Source organism: Dufourea novaeangliae, unplaced genomic scaffold (assembly GCF_001272555.1).
Source record: "Dufourea novaeangliae isolate 0120121106 unplaced genomic scaffold, ASM127255v1 scaffold125, whole genome shotgun sequence".
Classification (NCBI taxonomy): Eukaryota; Metazoa; Arthropoda; class Insecta; order Hymenoptera; family Halictidae; genus Dufourea; species Dufourea novaeangliae.
The window spans coordinates 1,229,319-1,252,309 of record NW_015374020.1 but is presented as its reverse complement, the minus strand read 5'-3'; the positions used below and the strand labels follow the sequence as shown (position 1 = coordinate 1,252,309).

The following is a 22,991-nucleotide window of genomic DNA, read 5'->3' as shown; positions in this document are numbered from 1 at the left end:
GGGATTCGATGCATGGCTTCTCTTTTTCCCCCTCTTAGCCCTCGTTTTTCCTTCGAATGAGTGAGCGCGCGCGAGCTCACAGACAGACACACACACGTCCAAACAGATAGAAATACGAACGATCCTCAAACACGTACACCGACCGAAAATATCTAGGATTGCGCGTGATCGGCTATCTCGCGACGACAGCCCCGGAGATACACGTATTCGATGGATCTTCTATTTGTACATTGAGTTATCGCGCGTTCTTCTCGTCGCTATCATATTCTCCGAGACTCTTCCCTCCTTTCACGCTCGCCTCCTCTTCCGCTACTTCTTCAACTTGCCCGTTCGCAGATAGAATCTTATAATTTATTTCCTATTTCCTGGCATAACTCTTGGAGTCGTCAGCGGGGAAGTTTGTTCCGCGGGCCCGTTGGATGCATCATTGTGAGCCGTTGAATTGTAAACGATCCGGAGTGTTCGATGCTATCGACGAAAACTCGAGTCAGCCTTTCAGAAACACTTGTTTACCGCGTTCCACGGGAAATCGGTCTTGGCACGAGGAAGAGTGTATCCTATGTGCTCTTTTCTCATAATATTTTTAGTATAATAAAATGTAAATAAATTACAAGTGATTTATTAGATTTTGAAGTGATATTGTAGCGTGGAAATGAAAAGCAATTCGTTTTGTTTAAAAAAGAATATCTGTCAAGCTTCACTTTCGAAACTGAAGTCCTAAATTGTAAAATGGTAAAGAATTTTTCGATTTTTACTTCCACGAGAAACCTGCATATTCCAGGATGTCCCATATTTCTGAGACACCCTATACAGTAAGCTATTATCAAACCTAACCCCGACTACAGTATACACAAACAGAGAACTGTTTACTTCATTAACAATCATTATACGTTACAAATACACAGCGAAGCGATAGCATAATAGTCCCAGCCGAGGAACAGATGCAACGCCAGAGTCTATCTTCTTCTGACCTAACCTAAATTCTTGTCGCAGATTGCGCACAACCATGTTTATAGTGCAGACAGTCCCAAAGAAGATTCAAATCAACTCTTATCCGAATATACAATTCGTGTTCCGTTGTCCTTTATCTAGTCCAAGTCTCCAGTTAGTCGTTCTCAGCTACACAGGTCTATTATTACTGCAAGAAAAAGGAGGGGTGGGTGGGGGTGTGGGGGATGGTACGACCAGATGAAGGAGGACCCCGGGGACGTCTCATCGGGTCCGAGAACAAGTAACTACCTATTTTCGTAACAGTATTACTAACATTTATCTTGTGCCACCCTTCCCTTGATCCCCCTTCCCCCTAGGTTTGCACTTTCGCGGAAAATCAAGTTCATCCTCCGGTAGACAATTAACAACGGGCGGGGATCTTCAATGTACCCTATTTCACGGGGTTGGAGAGAGTCTAGTGGGGAGGAGGGAAGCCGTATAACGCCTACGCGGAGCCAGTAAATTACTCTTAACTTCGCCGAGGGTAAAAATTACGGAGTTGTAAGGCCAGAAACCGAGGAGGGCTTAAAATGGTCCTCCCCGCTCCCTCCTACGTCCCCCTCCGGAGGAACCATAATTCTCGCGCTATCTACAGAGAAACTGCTATCCGTGCCCGGCTGCGAGGCTCGCGGGAATCGCTCGTCATTTATTTATTTTCTCCCGTCTGGTGGGACGCGAACGTCGGAATCCGTGGATGATGACCCCCCGAGCATCCTCGCGACTTTCCACTTTGAAACCTACAAACGTTTTTAAGTTCGCTATCTCCGGGAGGACGCGGACCGTGATAGGGAACGTGAGTAAATTGCGAATGTGTCGAGGAAAGAAAAAATTTCTTGGATCTCACGGTACGATCGTTCGGATCGCGGAATGTTCTTTTAAATTTCTCTTTGAGTCACGAAGGCCACGATCTTTCTACTTTGCGCATAATGAAATCAACGCGTGTAGGATTATGTAGATCACTTAATCGGATTAATTGGAGTAATTTTTCCTTTTTTCTTTTTTCTTTCTTCTCGTCTTTTCTATCCACTTCTTTTTGGTTTTAATCTTACTTACGATTAAGTGTAATTTTACGATAATATGTACTTTCTGTTATTTGAGTGTATATTGGGCGAATTTACACTCGTTGCAATAAATTATTATTAGTATTATTATTTTTCACCTCGATATTCGTACTTACGATTCAGAAGGATTACTATATGTTTTTTGCGGAGTTTGTAACATTAGGTACTATTTTATTATTATAAACTGATTGTTAACCGCCCATTATCCCCAAAGAACAGCATAATTAATTCGGAACTCGTGAAGTTCGTGTTTCGCGAGTAAATAAACGCGGATCCCGCTTCAACGTCTGCCGAGTTTATTACTCGAGGGACGGTTTATCCGGAAGTAGTTCGGCGTTCGAGAGTTTCTTTTTTTTTCATCGTGCCCCGAGTCTAATGTTTCTTCCCCAGTCTCGGGGCTTCTTGGCTTTTCTGAAATTTCGCGGCTACCACGCAAAGCCGGAAGAGTCCGTCTCGCGACCGTTTTACGAGTGAAAAGCCACGTCCGTGCTTCGCCTCGCGAAAGAAACAGGTGAACACGAACTTCCGGTGAAATGCTGCACCCTCTCTCTCTCTATCCCATCCAGTTTTTCCTCAGGAAACTGAGGAAACCTTGTTGCGTTTAAGCAAAGAAATACACGGTTGCGTAACCAACCGTTTTTCACAGCCGCTTCACGTGACTCTATTAGCATGTTTGATAGAGGCCACTGTGTCCGTTTACTTTTATTACTTACGTCGTTGCCCGTGCACTGTTCTTCATTTTCTCTCTAAGCGTTGTAAGCTTCTTTCCTTCGAAATAATACATTAACAGTAACGCGACTGTTAGTACAGTAATTTGTTGGATTAATTTTACGAAATGTTACTTTTTACTAATTGTACCCAACGTTTGAGATGTGCTTTTAGGTTCAGGTCTTTTTGAATTACCTTTTTGTAGCATTTAATAATGATATTCAATGTTTATAGTAATTCCATATTGTTCTGTATTTTCTTTTACTTTGTTCCCTAGGGTAAAACCACGAGAAAGTAGTTTTATTAATACACTGTGGATGTTTATGCATTTACAAAATTATCTCTGGTACAGTTTATCAAACTTTTCTCGGTATTTCTGTTCCAGCAGAAGACATAAGAAAAAAAAAATATAATCCTATTTCATGGTGACTTTTGAAGAATTTTTTGGAATCATTCTTGATCCAGTTATAATCTCTACGTTGTTGACTCCTTTCACGGAAATGTTGTTCGTATTAGTTATCATTCGTGACGTCTGTTACAGGTTGCATGTGCTCGATGAAGCAACACAAGAAAGACGTTAGGATAAGAAAATAAATTGAGAACAGCGTGGCTAAGGTCCTTGCGTTCGAGGCATCGACAAGAACGATTAGGGAGGAAATGACTCTGAAACCAAGCACGTTAGCGGAAGGGAACCGCGTGATTTCTTTGTGAAAGCAATTTGTCTACTTTCAGTTCCCTTTCCGTCTACTCACGGTTAAAGCGGAGCCGGCAAGATTGATTCCTCTATCAATGTGAAGACTTAATTTGCATGACTCGAGGAAATTCTCGAAAAATACCTTCCCTTCTCGTGGTTAATGAATTACGTGTGTAATTCATTATTAAATAAGTGATAGTCGAATCAATTGTGTCGATATTAGAAGTTTCAATAAATTCAAGCGCTACGATCTGTTGGAGCATTTGTGTAAAACAGAATTCATCGTTTTTAAACGTGTTTCTGTGTCCTTTGTGTACAGTGTAAAAAACAGTTGTTCACGTTCATTTTATTCAAGATCTTTCATCGTTGCAGAATTGCTTTTCCTTGGCCGGTTGCTTTCTTTGTTCACTGGCGTTTTTATTCTTCCCGTTACCTCTACCGTTTCTCTTGCCATTTGTATTAGTTTCTATTGATATGCTTTGCTATTTCTACCGGAATGTTTAACGTCGTTGATACAACTGGAAAAACGGGCTTTACTTAAGTTCTACTTTTCTGACTGGGTTATAAATCTACGACGAGACAAATATTCTTGGTATGCAAGTAGTGTGGGTTTTGCACTTGATTAGACGAGTAGATCGACCTAGTAAAGTTCTTGGCTTAATAAACAAGTGGAATAGGAACTGTTATCATCTTCCAACAAATAGAATAATCCTAGATAGTACCTACCTCCTTGAATTGGAATCAATTTATTAATCACAGTTTCAACACATATGAAAGGAATATGACAAGGAATTGGACAGTGGGAAAGAGAACTCAGAGAACAAACACACGTAGATTATTGTAAATATCATTTATTGGACTTTTAGGCGTCATGGGGTACAACGATTACATCACGTTGCTTATTTGTAACACCTAAGCAATTCGACAAAACGGGAAACAATAGGAAAAAACGACAAAACCGATGCATCCGATCGATCGTTTATACGGAAAACAAAAACTGTCAAAAGGATTATCAGGTAATTTTCTTCTGTCTAGTTAATTAAATACCGATCTTCGTTGCGAATTAGGCGAACGATCTGAACGAAGTGTTGCGTATCGTATTCGGCAAGGTTCACTTCTGCTTACAAAGAAACAAAAAACAATTAGGAACCACTTCGTTTCACAAACCATTTTACGCAACGATATCATTCGAAGGAACTGGAACGATCGAAACGAGATTCTATACGGTTACTCAATGAATCACGGAGGACAACGACCCTTACAATTTCTCGCATCGTTTCTTCATTACTCGCGCGTCTTCACTCTCATCATTTCTACCTATTACAAGTACAACCACCGTAACGTTAATTCTTTATTTTTCTTCTTCTTCTTCTTCTTCTCCTTTCCTTCTTTGTTCTGTTAGGACGTTCGTAGGGGGTACAGAGCGCATCTTATTGTAACGATCCTCGTTGAAACATTTCGAACTGAAATACCCTCGGTTCTCCTCCGTTCGCCTCACTCGGCAGTGAAACTAACGATGATCAATACACGACACATCCAGAGGGGGAAGGCGAACGAGAACTTATGGCTAAATAAAACTTTATAAAAATATATCAACGAATAATAAATATATCTCTAACAGCGTCACTGTATAATTCGTCATACATAGCCGTCGGTGTACTCGATAGCCTATGCATTTACAATCACTATATACACGCTATTTAGTTACTACTTACCTAAAATAATATACAACAATGTACTTATAATCTTCCTATTTCTTTCGGAATACTTTTTATTCGTCCCAACTTCGTTTCGTTTGCCCTCTACGGCGACCACGGCCGCGCAATCTTCGTCTCCCGTTTTTATATAACCTCGCGAATTCTAGAGGATTTTCAATAATTCATGGTCGAAAGTATCTGTACGCGTGGCACTCGATGTAATTAACAAAACCGACAAAACAAAGAGCGATTCTTATTAAATAGTAGTGGAAAGTAGATAGTACAGATAGTACAGAAAAATAGACTTTTAATACTGACGACATGCTCGTTCGTCAGGACTCTTTTACAGCGATGAAATTATTTACAATAGATTTTTCTATTTTGATTGGTAGACTTCAAATATGTATATACTTATACCATATATGAAATTGAACAGATTTAAACACAAAATATAATCGAATTTAATAATGTTCATTTGTATCCAATGTAAGGAGCTTATTGAAAGGAAAAATACACCTTTGTATAGTTTTTTCTGTTCTAGAGTAGTCCATAAACATATGAATTTCCATAAATAACGTTTATTTAAGTTCCACCCTAGTCGAAGCTCATCAACTTTGCGTTAACAAGTGCCAAACGTATTCAAATTTTCCACCATCAATTCTGAGATATCCTTATGTGTTCGCGTTACGCGTCGATCGTCCTCCCCGAAAAAAACAATTCAAGTGCGAACGAAACAGTCTTCGTTCGGTCTCGTCTCGCGACGTTTCGACTGCAAAATTGGTCTCCTTGTTCGGCGGCGCACTGGCTCGATAATATTCTCTTTCGTTTCATTTTGTTCAAACCCCCCCACGTCGTAGTCGTTCTCCTTACAAATAAACTATACAAATATTTACACATGCCCGCCCCCTCCACCCACACACGCGTGACGCGTAACCTACGTTAATATCTCCATCGGCCAATCGTGTCGGGAGCCCACGACAATCGACTGTTGCGAAATGGGCGCGAAGTATGTTTATAAAACTTTCTCTACGCACAGGATGCATCTCTCTGTTCATTGAACAATTGTCCGCGCGACCTTCCCCCGTTTAAAGCCGCGCAAAAGACGTCCGCTCTCCAAAAGCATCGGTTCACTATAAACGGCGTTCCTCCATTTTGTTTCGTTCTCTATCGCCATCCGACTCGTCGTTCTCGTCATTATTCTGGCAATTTTTTCTTTTTTCTTCTATTTTTTTTTTTTTTTTTTTTTTTTTTTTTTTTTTTTTGGTTCCCGTCGCGGGAACAAAGGCATCGAACAAAAACACGGAACGCAACGGGTAACGAGGGGAAGGGGTAGAAAAGGAAAAAGAGTAAAGACGAACGTATACCGCGCTAACTCGATCCGATCACCCTATACGATACCCTTACCTAACACGTCTAGAAAATCCCTAGTAGTATCGACAAAAAAAAAAAACGTCTCGCAACGAGATCCACAGGTTAAGGAACGTCGAGGCCGGATTATCGTCGCCCGGAAGCTCCGATCATCGACGACGACAGGCGTCGATAAAAGGGTCCCCCGTTTAAATGCGCTCTCATCCTTTCGTGCTCTGTGTGCATGTGTTATCTTTCACGATCGAGAAGAGAGAGAGAGAGAGAGAGAGAGAGAAAAAAATAGTGAAAAAAAAAGGTACGCGAATACAAGCGTGTTCCGTTTGCTATTTTTTCGTCGATTCGACGTCGTCCGTACGAGAATAATATTCGATCTTTCCCCGTTTCACACACGCGTTTCTCTTCTCGCGCTTTCGTTTCTCCAGCCCGTTGTTCGTGACTTTTATATATTATTTACAATTATCGAAGTCAAGTGGAATATTGACGGAACTCTGTTCCACAACCATCGTCCTTCTCCCCCCTCCCTCTCCTTTCTATTATCGTGCGCGGGGGGGGGGGAAGGTTTGGCTTTCGTTCGATCCTTTTCATTCGTTTCTAAGAGATATCTTTCGTCGGTTCTGGAAAACGTGAACCCAGCCGTATCCTCCTCAGCGACGGTGCTCCTGCAGAATGGCCAACGCCAGACAAAGCGACAGGCAAGCGAGACTCGCTGACCGGAAGTGAGCGTGACTGTACTCGGAGGCCCGTGTCACGTTCAACAAAACGGAAGCGTCCGCGATCCCTTCCGACGAGCGTACCAACAGCAACCATTCGCCGGCGTGGGACCATTGAATCGTGTCGAAGCTCAGCACCGTCCGGTAACAGGACTCCGTGCCGCCGTCCTGGAAAGGTAAACAGGAGAACGTGAACGTTAAATGAATTTCACGACGATTCCTGTCGATCGGGGAAAAAATAACGATTTTTCGATTAATTCTTCTTGAGAAACACCGTGAAGAATTATGTGATTCTTTGGAAGTACTTGGGCACTTTGTGGCGTTTGAGCCTCTAGCAAAATGATAATTATAATTATCATCATTATAACCTGTTTAAGGAGGAACTAAGATTTTAAAAGTGGTTTGTCAAGTGCACCAATAAGTAATTCACTGTATTGTTCGATTACGAGGTGATGTACGTTTAAATTACAAATATCTTTCATGTATTTCACTGGATAAAAATTATATAGAGTGTGGGTATGTCATTACGAGTACAAATTAAACAATATAGATCACAGACTTTCACAAGAACGAGTTCGAATGTCCGAGTGGATTACTTATTGGCACATTTAATAATAGCTACTTGTCCGTAAAAATCAATGTTTAAAAATCGCCACCACTGTTACTTCAATTGCATCTACCCTGTTTCTATTAACTTTAAAAAGAAATTTCTGGTGTCATTACATATAAACACTTTTGAGCAGTTATATAACACATGAATTTTTAACATTTATAGGTTCACAATAGAAGGTAAAAAATTCTACAATCTAAGATTTTTATCATATCACGGTTGTGTATTTTCTATGATTTCAGATATGTCGTATTTAAAGGTGGGTATTCATGGTCCTTAGGGATATTATACGTTTGGATTGCCAGAATGCGAACGTTTAAAATGGAACATCGGTGGTTTTTGGACTCATTCGAGTATAGGATTAATTAAACGTGAAGTTCCATACTTCGAAACGACGAATCCTCGATCTCGAAGCTGCTCGAGTTCCCGGTGGAATGTTTTTATCGCATTGAGCTCATTAACCCCGTACTCGATAACGTCGATTCGACTGTCTTTCTTATCTGCTCAGGTTCCGCTTTGGTTCATACGTTTAAACTTCCGCGTGAAACTTCCGCGGGAAAACTGAAAACTTCCTGCTTCGCCCTATGTCCCCGTTTCAATTGTCCGTATCACATCTGATTTCCATCGCTTTTTCTTCTGGGACTTTTATTACTTACTCTTTCCGTCGCGAAACTTGTTTTCTCTATCTTCTTTTTGCGTCTACAGAAAAATTCAATAATTACGCTCCTCGAATTTAAGAATTGTTAGAGACTCTACAGTAATACATATTGATAAACCTTACGTAAAAAATGTTATTTTGTACTTCTGACTTAATTTTTCGCTAGAAGCGCAGTTCACCACGCACGCCCCCGATAACGTCAAATCCGTCGTTGACGAATACATGCTTGCCAGCGCAAACAGTTTTATCTTCCTGATGCGGGAATTATACTTGTACCGCGACGAAAACGGTGGGAAGAACGGACGTCGAATGAGCGGAGCGTGATGTCTTGTCGACGGTACAGAGCGTGAAAAAAGGGGAAACAGGAGTGCATCGGAGAGACAGTGGAACGCTTGTTGCATAACGGTGAAAATACGCGAGACCACGGAATAAAACGCGATATCGGATTCATTCGTGCGCGTCGACGCTTGTTTCGTTTCTACAGCGTCGATTCCCTTCCCCAGCCACCTTGTTTCTCTGTCGCATCGTTTTTTCCCCAGGAGACGAGGACAGGCAGATGGTCGCACAAAAGACGGATTAGCCGTACCTTTTCTTTCTTTTCTTTTCGAGGAATCAGGAATAATGGCAAAGCGCGCGCGCGCCCGCGAAGCTGTGGGAACGCGATTGGAGGGAGTGGACGGAAAAGAAAGAATGCGCAGCATAGCTTTACAGGGATTTCGCTAATGCACCTGTGCCACGTGTTTGTTTTTATTAACTTTTAATCTCCTTTGTTCCGCGCAGGGAACGTCGTCCTTAATTCGTTCGACCGGGGTCCGATTGTTCCATCGCGAGCGCAAGCTCGTCGATTTTTTATTGGGAAAATTACGGACCTTCGTCGAGCCTGTTTGTGGAGTATTTAATTATTCGACGGCCGCTTTCGCGCTGACACGCGCGAGCTAGCCAGAGAGGAGAATTATATACCCTCTGGTTTTACGGTTGGAACACGAGGCCGATCTAGGTCGTCGATCCGCCCGGTCGAGCGATCATTTTTGTTGGGATTCAGGGGTTATTGGTTTTGCACAATGAAGACGGATCACGGGATGTTCCCATCCTCTGTACGTTTCTCGAGTGGCAAAGTAAATGACGAATCCAGCTGTGAACAATGGGGGAGTGTGACAGTGGTTGTTTTTTCTTGCCAGATTTCGCGGGAACGGGTTAGGAACTTGGATATCGAGGATTTAGAGAGTTAATGTTGGCACTTGGACTTCAGTACTTCATATCGGAATGGGAAATTATGTTCTTCGACGGAATTGGACGGAATGATTCGAGAATTTACAGTACACGACTTTGGATATTTTCGAAGAAATGTAGGGACTGTGGAGGAAAAGAATGGAACACGGTACTACTGAGTCTTTTGATGATATAAGTAGTACTGGACAGTGTATGGTCAGACAACAGTAATATATTACAATATTTGGTTTTTGATACAGTAAATCACCGACGAGTGTTCGATGGCTTCTCGGCACTCTGTTCAGACGTTATCCCCACCTTTTGGGGTAGGGGAATTTTTCGTGGAACCAGTCAAGCTGCCAGTGGTGGGGATGACGTCTAAACAGTCAGTGTCGAGGAGTCTTCGAACGCCCATCGATGATTCACTGTATCTTCAAATATATGTAGCAATTGTGGAGAAATAGAAAATGCCACTAGTGGACTATTTTATGTACACAGTACTACTGGATTGTATATGGTCAGACCGATTAGTAGAACCGTCCTAGATTGATCAAGGTAAGCGAACTGCACTTGAGAGCAGTTCTCTCAGAACTCTGCTCATACAAGAGGATTAAAACCGTACGTGGTCAGACACGTAGAATAAGAGCAACCTGCCTCGACAGGAAGGACGGGATTACGATTGTCCTGACAACGGAAGTAGGATCACACTTGGGCAGGCAAACTAAGTTCTCTCTTTGCTTAAGGCACGGGATTTCGATCGATGTGCTACGAACCAAGTAGTGTACAACTTCTATCCCTTCAAGTTCACTACCAGTCGTGTTTCATCTGTGACAGAGAACTGAAAAGGGAATCGTTGGACTAGACAAGCATAATAACGACTGTGGAACTGCTAAATTTTTATTACAGTCTCAGATAAAAGAGTAATAAAAAGCGACCCATACTATATTCGTCGCGATTTCGACCAATTGCAATCTTCTCAAAATTTTCTTGCCGCATCGTTTAGTAAATTAATCATTCTAACTTCACAAAACAAAACTCAACTCACTTGGCTCAATTTTAATAAGTTGTTCCGCTTTTAAGGGTCTGGGAAGACTTTTTTGACTGACTTAATACGTAACTTCAATCTATGTCTTTTCGAGTACAAGTGGACACCAATCCCCGGCTCGTTCTAATTATGAAAATCCCGGGGATGTTTATTAATTTTTCACACGGAACTTCGTCGGAATAGTTGGGAGCAGCCAGTATCGACAGCTTGGCATTCAAAATAGAATCTGGGTCGAAATAACTACGTTCACCGCAACACGTGCACCGGTCCGCGCCGCGTCGGGACCTCCTCCCTGCCTCCCAACCCTCCGGGCTAAACCTCGCCGAGGAGCTGCAATTCCACGAATTAATTACCCGCTACTGCAGCCCCCGGATAACAAGGGATATAGAGAACGAGCGGGATAAATCACGTACTAACTACTATCAATCGTGCTTTCGACGAACGCGCTACGGTGATCTCGCACTGGTTTCAGGGAACTTTTCCGATGAAATTTCCGTGGATCGACGCGCCACAGAGGGTTGGGCCATGGGGAACAAAAGTGCACGAGCTGCAGGGTGTCTTAATGTATTTGCAGACGGCCAACAATGAGGTCGAGCGCGGCGAGAGCAAGCACAACACCGTCGACGCGAACCGTTTTCCAAGGGAAGATTCTTTGTTCGCGAAATGCACCGTCGCGAAGAACTTTCACGACGTTCGACGATGAAGTGGAGGACGAGAGCTGTGCTTCGATTTCGTCTGGTCTCTTCGTGGACTGCCTCGAAATCCGTTATCTCTGGCACATCGACGTTTCGTAATTTGTGATCTGGCGGGGGTAGTACACGCGGGGAACATTGTTGAATGGAAGAGGTCAAACAATTCGGCATATTTTCTGTTCTTTTTTGCGGTGCCGTGAATAGGATAGGACTTGGAAGTAGACTGTTTCTAATGGGACGAGTAGAACTAGGAAAGCTTTCAGTTGTATAGGAGAAGAAGAAATCGACCGATTTAGGATTTTTCTTCTTCTATTTCATATAACTCTAACAATGATTCACCATGTTCTACAGTAGGATTTATTGGAGCTGGAAATGAAGGAAGGATCGTATCAGGTCAGGACGCTCTGAATTGGAAAGCTCTGTTGGCTGAAGTAGAATAGGACGTCTGTAATCAGACAAGCTCAATATACAGCAATGCAATCCTACAGATCTAACTTTGACGGTCATTTGCTCGAACCAACGACGACTGGCGATCGTCTTTAACTCTAAGAAGGCAGATGTTTTTCATGATCCAATAGACGACACTATCTAGGTTTGCATAGATCCTTCAGCCAGATTCACACTAGCGGTAATAGAAAGTTCTAAATTCAGACTGATCGTGATTTGACCGTGTCCTTTGACCGTTAGTGTGAATCTGGCGTTAAACATCTATCTTTAGATCTATTCCGAAACGAGTTTCTTGGATATATGCAGGTCTTCTTATAAAATGCTACAATTTGAAACGATACGTGACATTCCTGAAATCCAGGGTTTAAGTAAACCCACATACCGTCTTTCAAAGATTAAACAAGGATCAAAGATGATCGCGTCTGGTGTAGAAGGGATACAGTCTGGGACAAAAGGAAGATAGGAACTTAGGTACTATGTGGGAACGATATTATTTCAGCGTCATTCCGATGTATACGAGAAATAGTTACGTGTTAACGGTAATATAAGTGATCGAACCTCAACAGCAAGTGCCCGAACTCCGTCTCTGGATGGTGCACCAGGTACGTACACGTTCTCCTCGGACAGCCACATCACCTTGGTGTATGTGGGCTCCGCGCAGAACTCGACGACGATGCTCAATGGTTCACCCTCCTTTGCTGTCACCGTTTGGCTAGGCGGATGAAGCATGGGTCGACCTGAAACAACAAAATTCACAAATAACCCGTTAAATCCTTGTCGATCCAGCATGTACAATAGAACCGTCTTTGTCGGAGCAGTAGAGACCCACCCTTTGATTCTACTACCTTTAATCCAGCTATTTGGCTCTGTCGCACTTGCAGAAAGCTTTGCATCTTGTTAACTGTGAAAATATTGGAGTATGTATTCAAAGGGACGTAATCTGCCATAAGCCCTGTTAAATTGCAGATTGAGATGAGCTGTCAGTAATACCCGGGTGTATACGTGGAAGGGAATTTAATTAAGTTGGTTGAATGAAAATGACGCGAACTGGAATGTACCTTGGATATTGAACTCTGGCGATTGAGCAATCGGAATAGTATTTTGACGTGTCTTCTTAGATAGAAGTCGGGGTTGGTTCGAATCGAAAATACCCTCCCGTCCAACGTAACGAAAATTCAGTAAACAGGAATTAAAGAACAGCAATAACTAAAGTTTTCTCGTCTACTTTTAACCCAGTAAGACACTTCAAATAAGAAAGAAATTTCTACTTTTGTTTTTGTCCTTATAAATTACTTCATAATATGCCATTTTGCATAAAAACCAGAGTCTAGTAATAACTATAATTCTTTGATTTATCTAAAATCGTTCAATTTAACCCATTGCACTCGATTGTCTTCCCTGAAGGGACACAATGTATCGGGAATTAGGAAATTCAGACAAACAGAAATATTTTACTACTCACTGCCAGAATTTGATGCACTATTTAACAGTGGAGTCACAAAAGATATTTAAAAGGCGTTCAATTTTACAACCGTTTTGTTTACTCGTTAAACGTCCATACGACGTAAGCCGTTATACAAATTTTTATACATGTCATTCGTTAACTATACCATGAACTGTTCCTGTCGAACGTCGGATGACTGCAGGACGAATTTATTTATTTCCAGTCCGCGTGTCTGGCTCTTTTCGCAAAAAAAAAAAAAACAAAGAAAGAAGAAAAGAAATATTTATGGTTCAGTTGTTCGCGTGTGTACAGTCCATCCTGCGGAAACATCGGCAGGGATTTTTCGCGCCCGTTCCGCGGTTAAAACGCGACGTTTTTGATTTACTAGTTTTTTTTTTCAGAGGGTTCCACACGATCCCTCGGCAAACACAACGACACTCGATGATCGAAACTAGTCCCAGCCGCGTGACAATGCGACTCGACGACCCGGTAGCAGCCTATAGGCGACGTTCGGGTCGACCTGCATAGCAGTGTAAATTGCAGTCACGGCCTCCTCGATTTCAAAGCCTCAAGGCGATCGTGATTCCCAGGAACAGCTTCATTCACCCTTCCTCCTCTAACGGTCACGTCAAAATATCCCCTCGCCAGTGGTGACGACAGGTTGCTCGCCGTTAACCCGTCGTAACGCCCCACCAGAAACGGAAGTACATTCGGAAATCGTGAATCGATGAGGTCACGGCAGAGGATAACGAATCGACCGGGCCCGATTCGTGTTCGAACGTTATCGTTACGTTCGGACCGTTTCGTAGAAGCCATTCCCGGGGACCTCCTTTGATTCGCTAATGCGACATCTCACGAATCGATGTGCTCTTTGCTCGACAGTCGCTCTTAGACCGAGAAATTATATCTTATACTGGCGTGGTTGTTCGAAAATGAATGCGGTACGATGATTTGATCGAGTGATTACGTGGATATGATAATTACTGTCGGCGATAGTTGTTGGTTTATTTGATCTAATATTTTAATTGGTGAAATTTTGTTAGTAGTACCATGTCATCTATTACATTTTGTCGAACGCAATACTTATTTCTCAAGAAATCAGAATACGATTACACTGATATTTGTCCTCGTTCTTTAATGTTCGCTGCTATTTTGAAAGAAGAGTAGGGTAGAAAAATGTCTTAAATTTAAACTGTGATACCAGATTATTGAAAGAAATTACAAATAATCTAAGGAATACAATTAATCTACCTGGGAAAGAAGTTTCTGTTTAATTACTGGTGGAATAAGTTACTGTTACCAGAATTTTATTTGAACTTTATGATGCCACGTGGAAGGTGAGACTAATGTTACGAGTTATGGGTCGTGTGATGGATTGAACAATGGTTCGGTTGAGTTATGCGAGTTAATGGATTGTGACGTTTCCTTCACGATAATCGGCAATAAAATTTCATTTCGACGTCGAATTCATCTGTGTTGGGTACTTAAATTATTCGTGATCGATCTTCGGGAACGGAGCATGCTGGAGATAAAAGTATAAGTCTTAAAACGTTCATAAAACTAAAAGTATATAAAATTATTCCCTATATTCAATCTCAAATAATTACTAACTCTATATCACTTTAGAAATAATAATTCATACAGATGCAGTCAAAGTATATACGTGTAATTGTGCTAGAAATATTGTAAACATAGTTCCTTAGGAGACCACTCTAAGATATACCATTGCAGATGTTTATACTTTTAACTTACTTTTAATATACAAAATGCAGTCAAATAAAGACTACAATAAAACTTAATGATATTTATAAATTATTATCAATTTTTATCTCACTGATATATTCAAAGATTAATGTCTAAAATTGTGAATTTACACAAACATCCGCAGTGTAATCATATTTTCTGAAGTAGCCTGAGAATTAAGTATACAAAATCTGAATAAGTTCCTTAACCGATCAAGCAAGAGTATGATGTCTATGTCTGACCAGGCACGTAGATGATGTCGATGTCTTATCAGACAATCAATGTAACATGCATACGCAATCAAATAATCAGCATATGGCCCACATCTGCACGGTCAAGTAATACAAGTCAATAGCCAATCAGACAGCTGATCTAAAACCAAGTAGATTAAGCCAGTTTCGGCTCAGACCACGGTCCCATTCAAATTCCCTACAATCCACCGCAAGATCCGAAACATACGGTCATACCTATCGATTTTTCTCGAAAACTTTCCGCTCGAGCAAGCCGTTTATATTCACTCCGCCGTTCCAACGACTACTCGCAGCCCCGAAACGCGCGCCACGTTGCAATTTGCAGTGCTCCCGCTCCACCAGACTTTTCTCCATCTATTTCGCGATCATCCGCGTAGTCTTATCGGGGCAATGATTGGACGAGTTGCCGGTGTGACGAACCACCGGATGTCGCATCGCTAGCATTGTTCCTGCACTTTAGCTAATTGAAGCGTGGATGCCGGCCGGTTAGCCGCGACGATTCCCGTCTCTCTTTCGCCGCGCGACCACTGTTCCCCCCCCCCCCACCATCCCCAACCCCCTGTACCTTCCCCCGTCCCCTTACCGCTCCTTTTAGCCGTTCTCATCTGCATGGATTTCCTGCTTCGTAAAGCAAGCTTTCTGACCCTGGTTGGCCCATCTGCAACGGTGAATAGAAGCGGAACAGTACACTCGGCCGTGGCTGCTCATGAATATTCCTACGACTGAAATTACTGGAATACCTTCGCCGCGGTGCCTCTTGTTTCTGCGGCGAGGGCGAAAGCACAGACTGTCTGTCTCCTTTCCCCCGTTTCTCGTTTCCCTTCCATCAAACCCTGTCCCACCTGCTCCCCGGTTCTGCACCGACAGTCGGTCTCGATACAGCCGGAAGCCTCTCTCTCTCTCGATGGAACTCGATGAACCACGGACCCGTGGAATTTTTCCCGTTCGCTCGGGTCCGTTAGGATTCACGATGTTCATTATTTATTGGGAAGTTTTTTTTGTTTTTAGTCTTTTTTTTTTCAGTGAAATTCCGCGTGGTTAGTGTTCTGGTAGGCTGACACGGGGCTGTTTATAAACTCTGGTCGAGGAAATGTCTGTGGAGGTCTGGAGAATCATTGTTAAATAATGTGGGTAGAAGATAGAGGTCTGGGGTAGTATTGAATGATGAATAATTGCAGGTAACAAAGAAATACGTGTTAAATATTTTTGTGATTTACTCTTTCACAGAGTTGCATCGAAATCGGTGATTCTCACTTCGGTATGTTCCCATGCGAATTCATGTAAAAAGTGAAGTATAATCTAATTTTATTTTTACTTGCAAAGTTATATGAATCTCTTCTTGTACTTTAATTGATTTTCTTATTTGTGTCTATTTTGTAACATTCTAGTATCATGTAAATGAATAGAATTCCCAATTTTCCATGAATTTTTTAAAGAGATCGCAATTTATACGATTAATTGCGAGCCATTAGTCCATAAAATTGCAAAATGAGAGGATGGTATACCTTATAAATTCTGTGAAAGAAGTGGAGTGAAGAATCCCACATTCTCGAAGTGCTTAACGTGTCATATGAGAGCTGTGTTTTTATAACGACAATAGAAGTCAAATTACATGCCCTGCTTTGACGTCAAAGGTAGAACGCCAGGCGTAAGTACCAGGAAAATTCAAGTACTACTTGCGGTACTTCGGACCAAGGACTCAGCTCGTATACTATCACAATTTCCCCTGACTTAAAATTGTAACGGTCCGACAAACAAATAACTACCATACTATAATACCTCTGTTCCCACTTTTATCATGTAAAACGAATAATTTGTTTCCCCATTCTTTCCAGTCTGAATTTTTTGTTCGTCGTTCCACTCCGAAAAAAAGTAGATATATTAACTGTACAGTTGACAAAATGTGGAGTGTACTCTGGTCGCTAATTTTCATTTCAAATTCAAGCGCTGTGTGAAGCCAGACATCAATAGTATATCTTGGTATACAATTTTTATGCAAAGCCAATTCTTCGGTCCGACATGCAAAACAGTCTCCCCCATCCCTCTTGAACTGTGTCGACAGAGTCGCGCACGGGACGCGAGATTAATCTCGGAATCTGGGGTAAATTATTTGTCCTCCCTTTGAGACTTTCCCTCCCCACACCCCTCACGGCCAGTCGCGGACGTGGACGAGGGGATAAAAGAAAGCCGAAGTAACCGGCGGTCGTTCGCGTGAATTTTTTACCGGGCCAAGCTGCATGCGACGCACACGTCAGTTTGCATTATGCAGATCGGCGTTAACCATGTGAAGAAATTCCAGATCTTCCGCGTCCCTATTATAATTTAAAATTCCCGCGGCTATGAATAAATGACCTGAGAGAAATAAACTGCGCCGGGACGTGGGAAACTGTTGATTCTGGAGCCTCTCCAGCCGATGTACGTACGTTTCTCGGATCGTTCTTTGAATTTTCCTTCACAAAATTCCCACCTTATCTAACGTTAATACGTTAATACGTTCCTCCGATTTTGTATTCATTAAAATTGTTATCGATGATTGGAGTTTACTTTTATTTGGAGTTTACGATTATAGTTTACTTTTTTTTTAGTCCAATTATGTAGGGGAAAGAAGGTTAGAAATTTTTATAGCAAGAAATTTAATAAATTTCAGTAGGTATTACATTTTACGTGGTAGTTGCTAGAATTTTAGGTACAGCAAAAAAATGTCTGCTTGTTTCTAGTGTCCATAAATTAATAAAGATCCGCAGTCTAGTAACGACTATCTAGAAAGCTACAAGGAACAGTAGGGTGACATCAACGACTATTTCTAAAAAAACAAACTATTCTTATTTCGTTGATTTGTTGGACAACACTCGAATCTAGGAAGGTTAAATTCATCAATGGTAACTAAACGTTATTCAGTGTCTACTAGACCGTTTTCCTCGATCGTGCTTGTCAAAATCACGTCGTTCCTCGAAATCTACGTTCTATTCGTCGAAATCCGCGTCGTTCCTCGAAATCTACGGGTCGTACACGGCGACGATCGGCAAACCGTAGAAATCGTCTCGCCTGAGTTCACGTAAGACGACACGGCATCGCGAAGTTACACGGATCGAACTTCGAAAGGGACAAAGTGGCGCATGCGAGTCGAATCGTCCTCGTGGTCGTCGCCCACGGATAGAGCAGGGTGTAGAGAGTGAGGGAGAGGGATTCGTTACCGCGACGGTCGTTCTTGTCGAAACTTTTTCCGTGCCGGCACCAGGAATGAATCACTGTGGCCGTCGCAGGCATTGCCCACGGCTCATTTAACTTGCTAAGAGGTACTTTTCAGGAACGCGGCTCGTTCTCCCCACGTTCCCGACCACGTCCCGGACGCAGAAATTCGACCGGACGTATCCGTTTTTCCTCGGAAAAATTCTGACATCGCAACCGCCACGTTTCCTCCGATACATTCTCTCCCACTGTTGGTGACCTCGTTACGGCCACGTGACGAGTCCGTTAATAGGTCAGTAATTAGAGGAATGTCTCGTCTATGTTGGAGGAATTGTTGTTTTAAAAGGAATTAATGGTTAAGTGTCTAGAAAACCATTGTAAGGGTATTTATTTTCAAAGTATACAAGAACTTCAAACAGTGGGAGTAAGATCGAAGTTTTAACAAAATCCACATTGCACATACATTAACCCCTTAAAGGGGTTAAGTGAATATTCAATGTTTCAGGAATAAAAATATTATTAAAAGAACGGAAAGAAAAATTATTGGGAATCACGAACAGCGACACAAATAGAAAGCCTATAGGAGTTTAGGAAAGTGTTAAAGATGTTAAGGAAGTTGTAAATGTTGTTAGAGGTAATGACAAGTTGATGAATACCTATCTATTAGATCCTATCTCTTTATTGAAGCTTGTTCAACATCCCTTTATACATAAATTATGTTGTAAAGAAGGATTGATATAGATGATGCACTAAGTGATGATTATACGGTAATTTAATACAACCGATAGTAGAGAGTTGTATCGCTTAAATGTATTTTATAGTACTGTTTTGAACGAGGAGATTGTAATATAATCTATTGTATAATAATTGTTACCAGAAGTGAAAATCCTGGTAATGCGGTTAATATGTTTATGCACGCCCTGAATGTTGGAAAATATCTGATTTGATTACCTGGCGTGTTAATGTTTATTGGGATGACGTTTACATTGTTTGTTGAATCGTTTGTAGAAGCGGATGAAATGAGATATTCTTAGTGGTTATTGCGAATTGAGAGGAAATTTCAGACGATTAATTTATAAGGTATACGATGATGCATGGAAGTAATAAAAATGGAATAGCAAATACGGGAAATGAAAAACCATCTAGAAAATCCTCGGTGAGAGTAGTACCATCCATATTCACATCTCCTCTTATCGGATGAAAATAGGTTTGCTTCCTGCGTGAAGCTGTAAATGGTTCCGAAAAGAGTTCGTTCAACATGGAAAAACGCAGCCATTAATGCATTTCACCGGATGCAAATAAATTAAAACTTTCGAATACATTACTGTTCGTACTGTGAAACATATAACAGTCCCTACATTTCCACAGATATTCACAGGCTGTAATAAAACTTTCTCAAATGACAGTTCCGTTATTTAGAAACGTGTAACAGCATTAAAATCTACAAACTCAACAATTTTCCAAACAATAGTAACGCTCGGATGGTTCATACAAAATATAGAATCCAGAATGCAGAATAAAAATTTTTAAACGGTGTGTTCAGACTTGAACAAATCGATCTTGAATACTTGTTACGGTTTATCAAGTGTTTCAATCTACCAATTTTTCAATACACTAGTAACACAATTTAAGTTTGAGTTAAAAATGGCATTTTTGTTTAAAAATGGCGGTGTTTGTCGAAGAACGACAAAGAACCTTATCGGAGTAGCAGATGTCTTTTAATTCATAAAAAGTGAACATTAATTCAAGAATTTATCTACCGTTACTTGAGAAAATATAGTAAATTTGTAGGAGTACCTGTTAGTGTTAGCACAATTGGCGTTCACAGACGTAATATTAAAAAAAAAAAAGCTAATATTTAACGAATCACGGTTTCAAAGCAGAAATCCGATCAAAAGCATTCACCGTCTAAAGTGTGAAAGCCATTTTTCCCCCGGTGTACACACGACACCGGGTTCCCGAGTTTAATTTAACATCCCGTTTTTCGTTGCTCTGCCGTGCCGCTTCGCGTGTCGATCGAATAATCGCGCGTTTAATTGCGCGGGCATTAATTGTACAACGATTTCCGTAGAATCGTGATAAAATCCCTGTCCCCTTTTCATATCATTACCAGTAATTCAGCAAATTGCATCGCATTTTTACAGTACGTGGCTGTACACATTCTCGGTCCCGACGTTAAATATTCGTTGATTAATCGCAACCGCGCCGCGTACGCGCGTAATAACGCAATTTTTAAATTAACCCTCTTTTCCCCTCTCACCTCGAAACCATTAACGCTAATTAAACAGTTTTTACACGGAGCTCTCGAGAGATTGCTCTCTCATTAGCATCGTATCTGTCTGGCATTAACAAAAAAAAAAATGATAAATAAGAAAAAAAAACCGAGGGAGGCGGAGCACGTTTACCAAAATATTTAGATTAATCGATCGTCCGACTCGGAACGGTTCATGTCTACTTGGCCTGGCTTCGTCGTTGAAAAGGAAGGTATACCAACCCCAGGCTCCCGACACGATACCGTCGCGTTCCACTTTCGAAAACGCTGCTCCACTCGATTCAAAAGCAATCTGTGCGTGAAATTGCCAGCTAGATGGCGACCGGACGCGCAGATTGATGTTCGGACGGACCGACAGACGATGAAACGAATTACTTCTATGCTGGACCGAGCACGGGTAACAGCTTGCTAATTAATCGATTAATTCCCGATCTCGGGATCAGAGGCGCCGAGTATCTTGTTTGCTTCCACTCGTTTTGTATTATGATACGTGGTGTCTTCGTGGGTACGGTAAATTTGCTTAAATTCCGTCGAACATTTCCTGCCATTACCAAAAATCACACTTTACGATTGTTTGGGTATAAAACATTCGACGTTGTTGAAAGTATAATTTTGTCATATTGTATGTTAACAGAATACATTGGAAATTTTTCAGTTTGGTGGTACAATCTTTCAGTGTAGAAAGAAAAAAAGATCCACGATTGAATTATCTGTCGACTTAGGAAGTGAAGACGCAAAATAAAAGTTGACTTTTTAATGAGGTTTAGTAAAATGATGGAGCTTGGAATTCCGAAGTCAATGATATTTGTTTCAGTCGTATATGGCCATTAGTTTATGAAATATTTCATGTTCAGTGCCGAGAAGCCTTCGAAAACTCATGGATGATTTTCTGTATTTAAAGTTGAAGTCCAAGTATTGAAGGAGTCTACTAACCCAAGCAAGATCACTTAATTCAGAAGCCGACGAGTCCATAGACCCACAAATATAATTGCACGAGTATAAGTACATAACAATAGAGTACAATAAAAGTGACCTAAATGGTTCAGCAATTCGAATGCCCAACAACTCAACAGTCCGGAAAGTCAGAACGTCCACGAAGTAAACAAATCGCAAGACTCCAAAGTCTGGTAGGTTTTCACGGGCTCCAGTAGATAAATAAGCCAAGTTGAAGTTTAAAGAGCTCAAAGATCCCATGCAGCCCAACTATCCGGAACTCCAGGAGCTCGTATAATTCGCGACTCCGTGGCAAGAAGCTGCCAACGTTTCAAAAGGAGAACCGAATCGACGTCGATTTCCAACGGCGGAAAGTATAAAACGAAACATGATGTTTCTCATTGCATCGGAATCTGCGCGAGAAGGGTCGGCAGGAGTATAGCAAGTTCGAGATTGTTCCACCGGGAAGAACGATATATCCCGGAAAGTTCTGACATTATCCGCGCGAGGATTCACTTGGTTACATGTACTTCAACGCGATAAGAATCAACGCCCATTCAAACCGTACGATAATGTTCGCAGGAGGACTGCTATTGTTTCGGGGCGCGAGTCTAGACCGCAGTTATCTCGGCATTGTTCCTCGATATTCATTAAAATACGGGGGAACAACCTTTTGGCCCCGAAAATTCTACACGGGCGACAGCGCGCCAATTCTGGCGTCTCTCAGTTCTCGCTTGTGTCGGGGTCACTTCGTTCACACCCGCCCCTCCACAACCCCCTTTTTTTATCACGCTCTTTTCAAAGAGCAATCTAATTATACGCCTTTTCGCGGAATAAATGTCCCCGTGTCGAAACGAAATATTACAATTCACGGGGAACGGCCGGCCGACCGCTGTGAAACGCGCGTTTCATCGAGTAAAACGAACTTTTCCGGAAAGTGGAACAAGTGGACCAAATCGACACCTTCCTCGGGAATTTAATATCTCGATTTTGTTGAAAGGAACAGAACAATTCTCGCTGTACCCTTCAATTTCACGCCGGACGAATACTCATGTGATTTAACGTGAAAATAATTACACGCTCGGAATGATATTCGTTTTTTTTCGTACAGAGAAACAAATGTTTCGGGAATTTAAAAAAAAAGAAACAAACAAGGGGTAATTCGTGTTCGATGGAAATGCGGTCATCAGTTCCGTCCCACTGAACTCCATGACGCGCGAGGAATGTCCGGTTTTGCGGTGGGGCAAACGACCAATGATGCTTTGGTCAT

The 22,991-nt window shown here is 41.7% G+C and overlaps 1 protein-coding gene across 1 annotated transcript in view; it reads right to left on the bottom strand.

The window, feature by feature from the left end:
- Positions 1-7,162: 7,162 nt before the first annotated feature.
- LOC107188919 (hemicentin-2) overlaps positions 7,163-22,991 on the bottom strand; it is a 242,200-nt gene continuing 226,371 nt past the window's right edge. The window contains exons 10-11 of the mRNA XM_015577317.1: positions 12,448-12,626; positions 7,163-7,396 (exon numbers count right to left, since the gene is read on the bottom strand). Coding sequence (XP_015432803.1) covers positions 7,163-7,396; positions 12,448-12,626 — 413 coding nt within the window. The remainder of the gene's footprint in view (positions 7,397-12,447; positions 12,627-22,991) is intronic.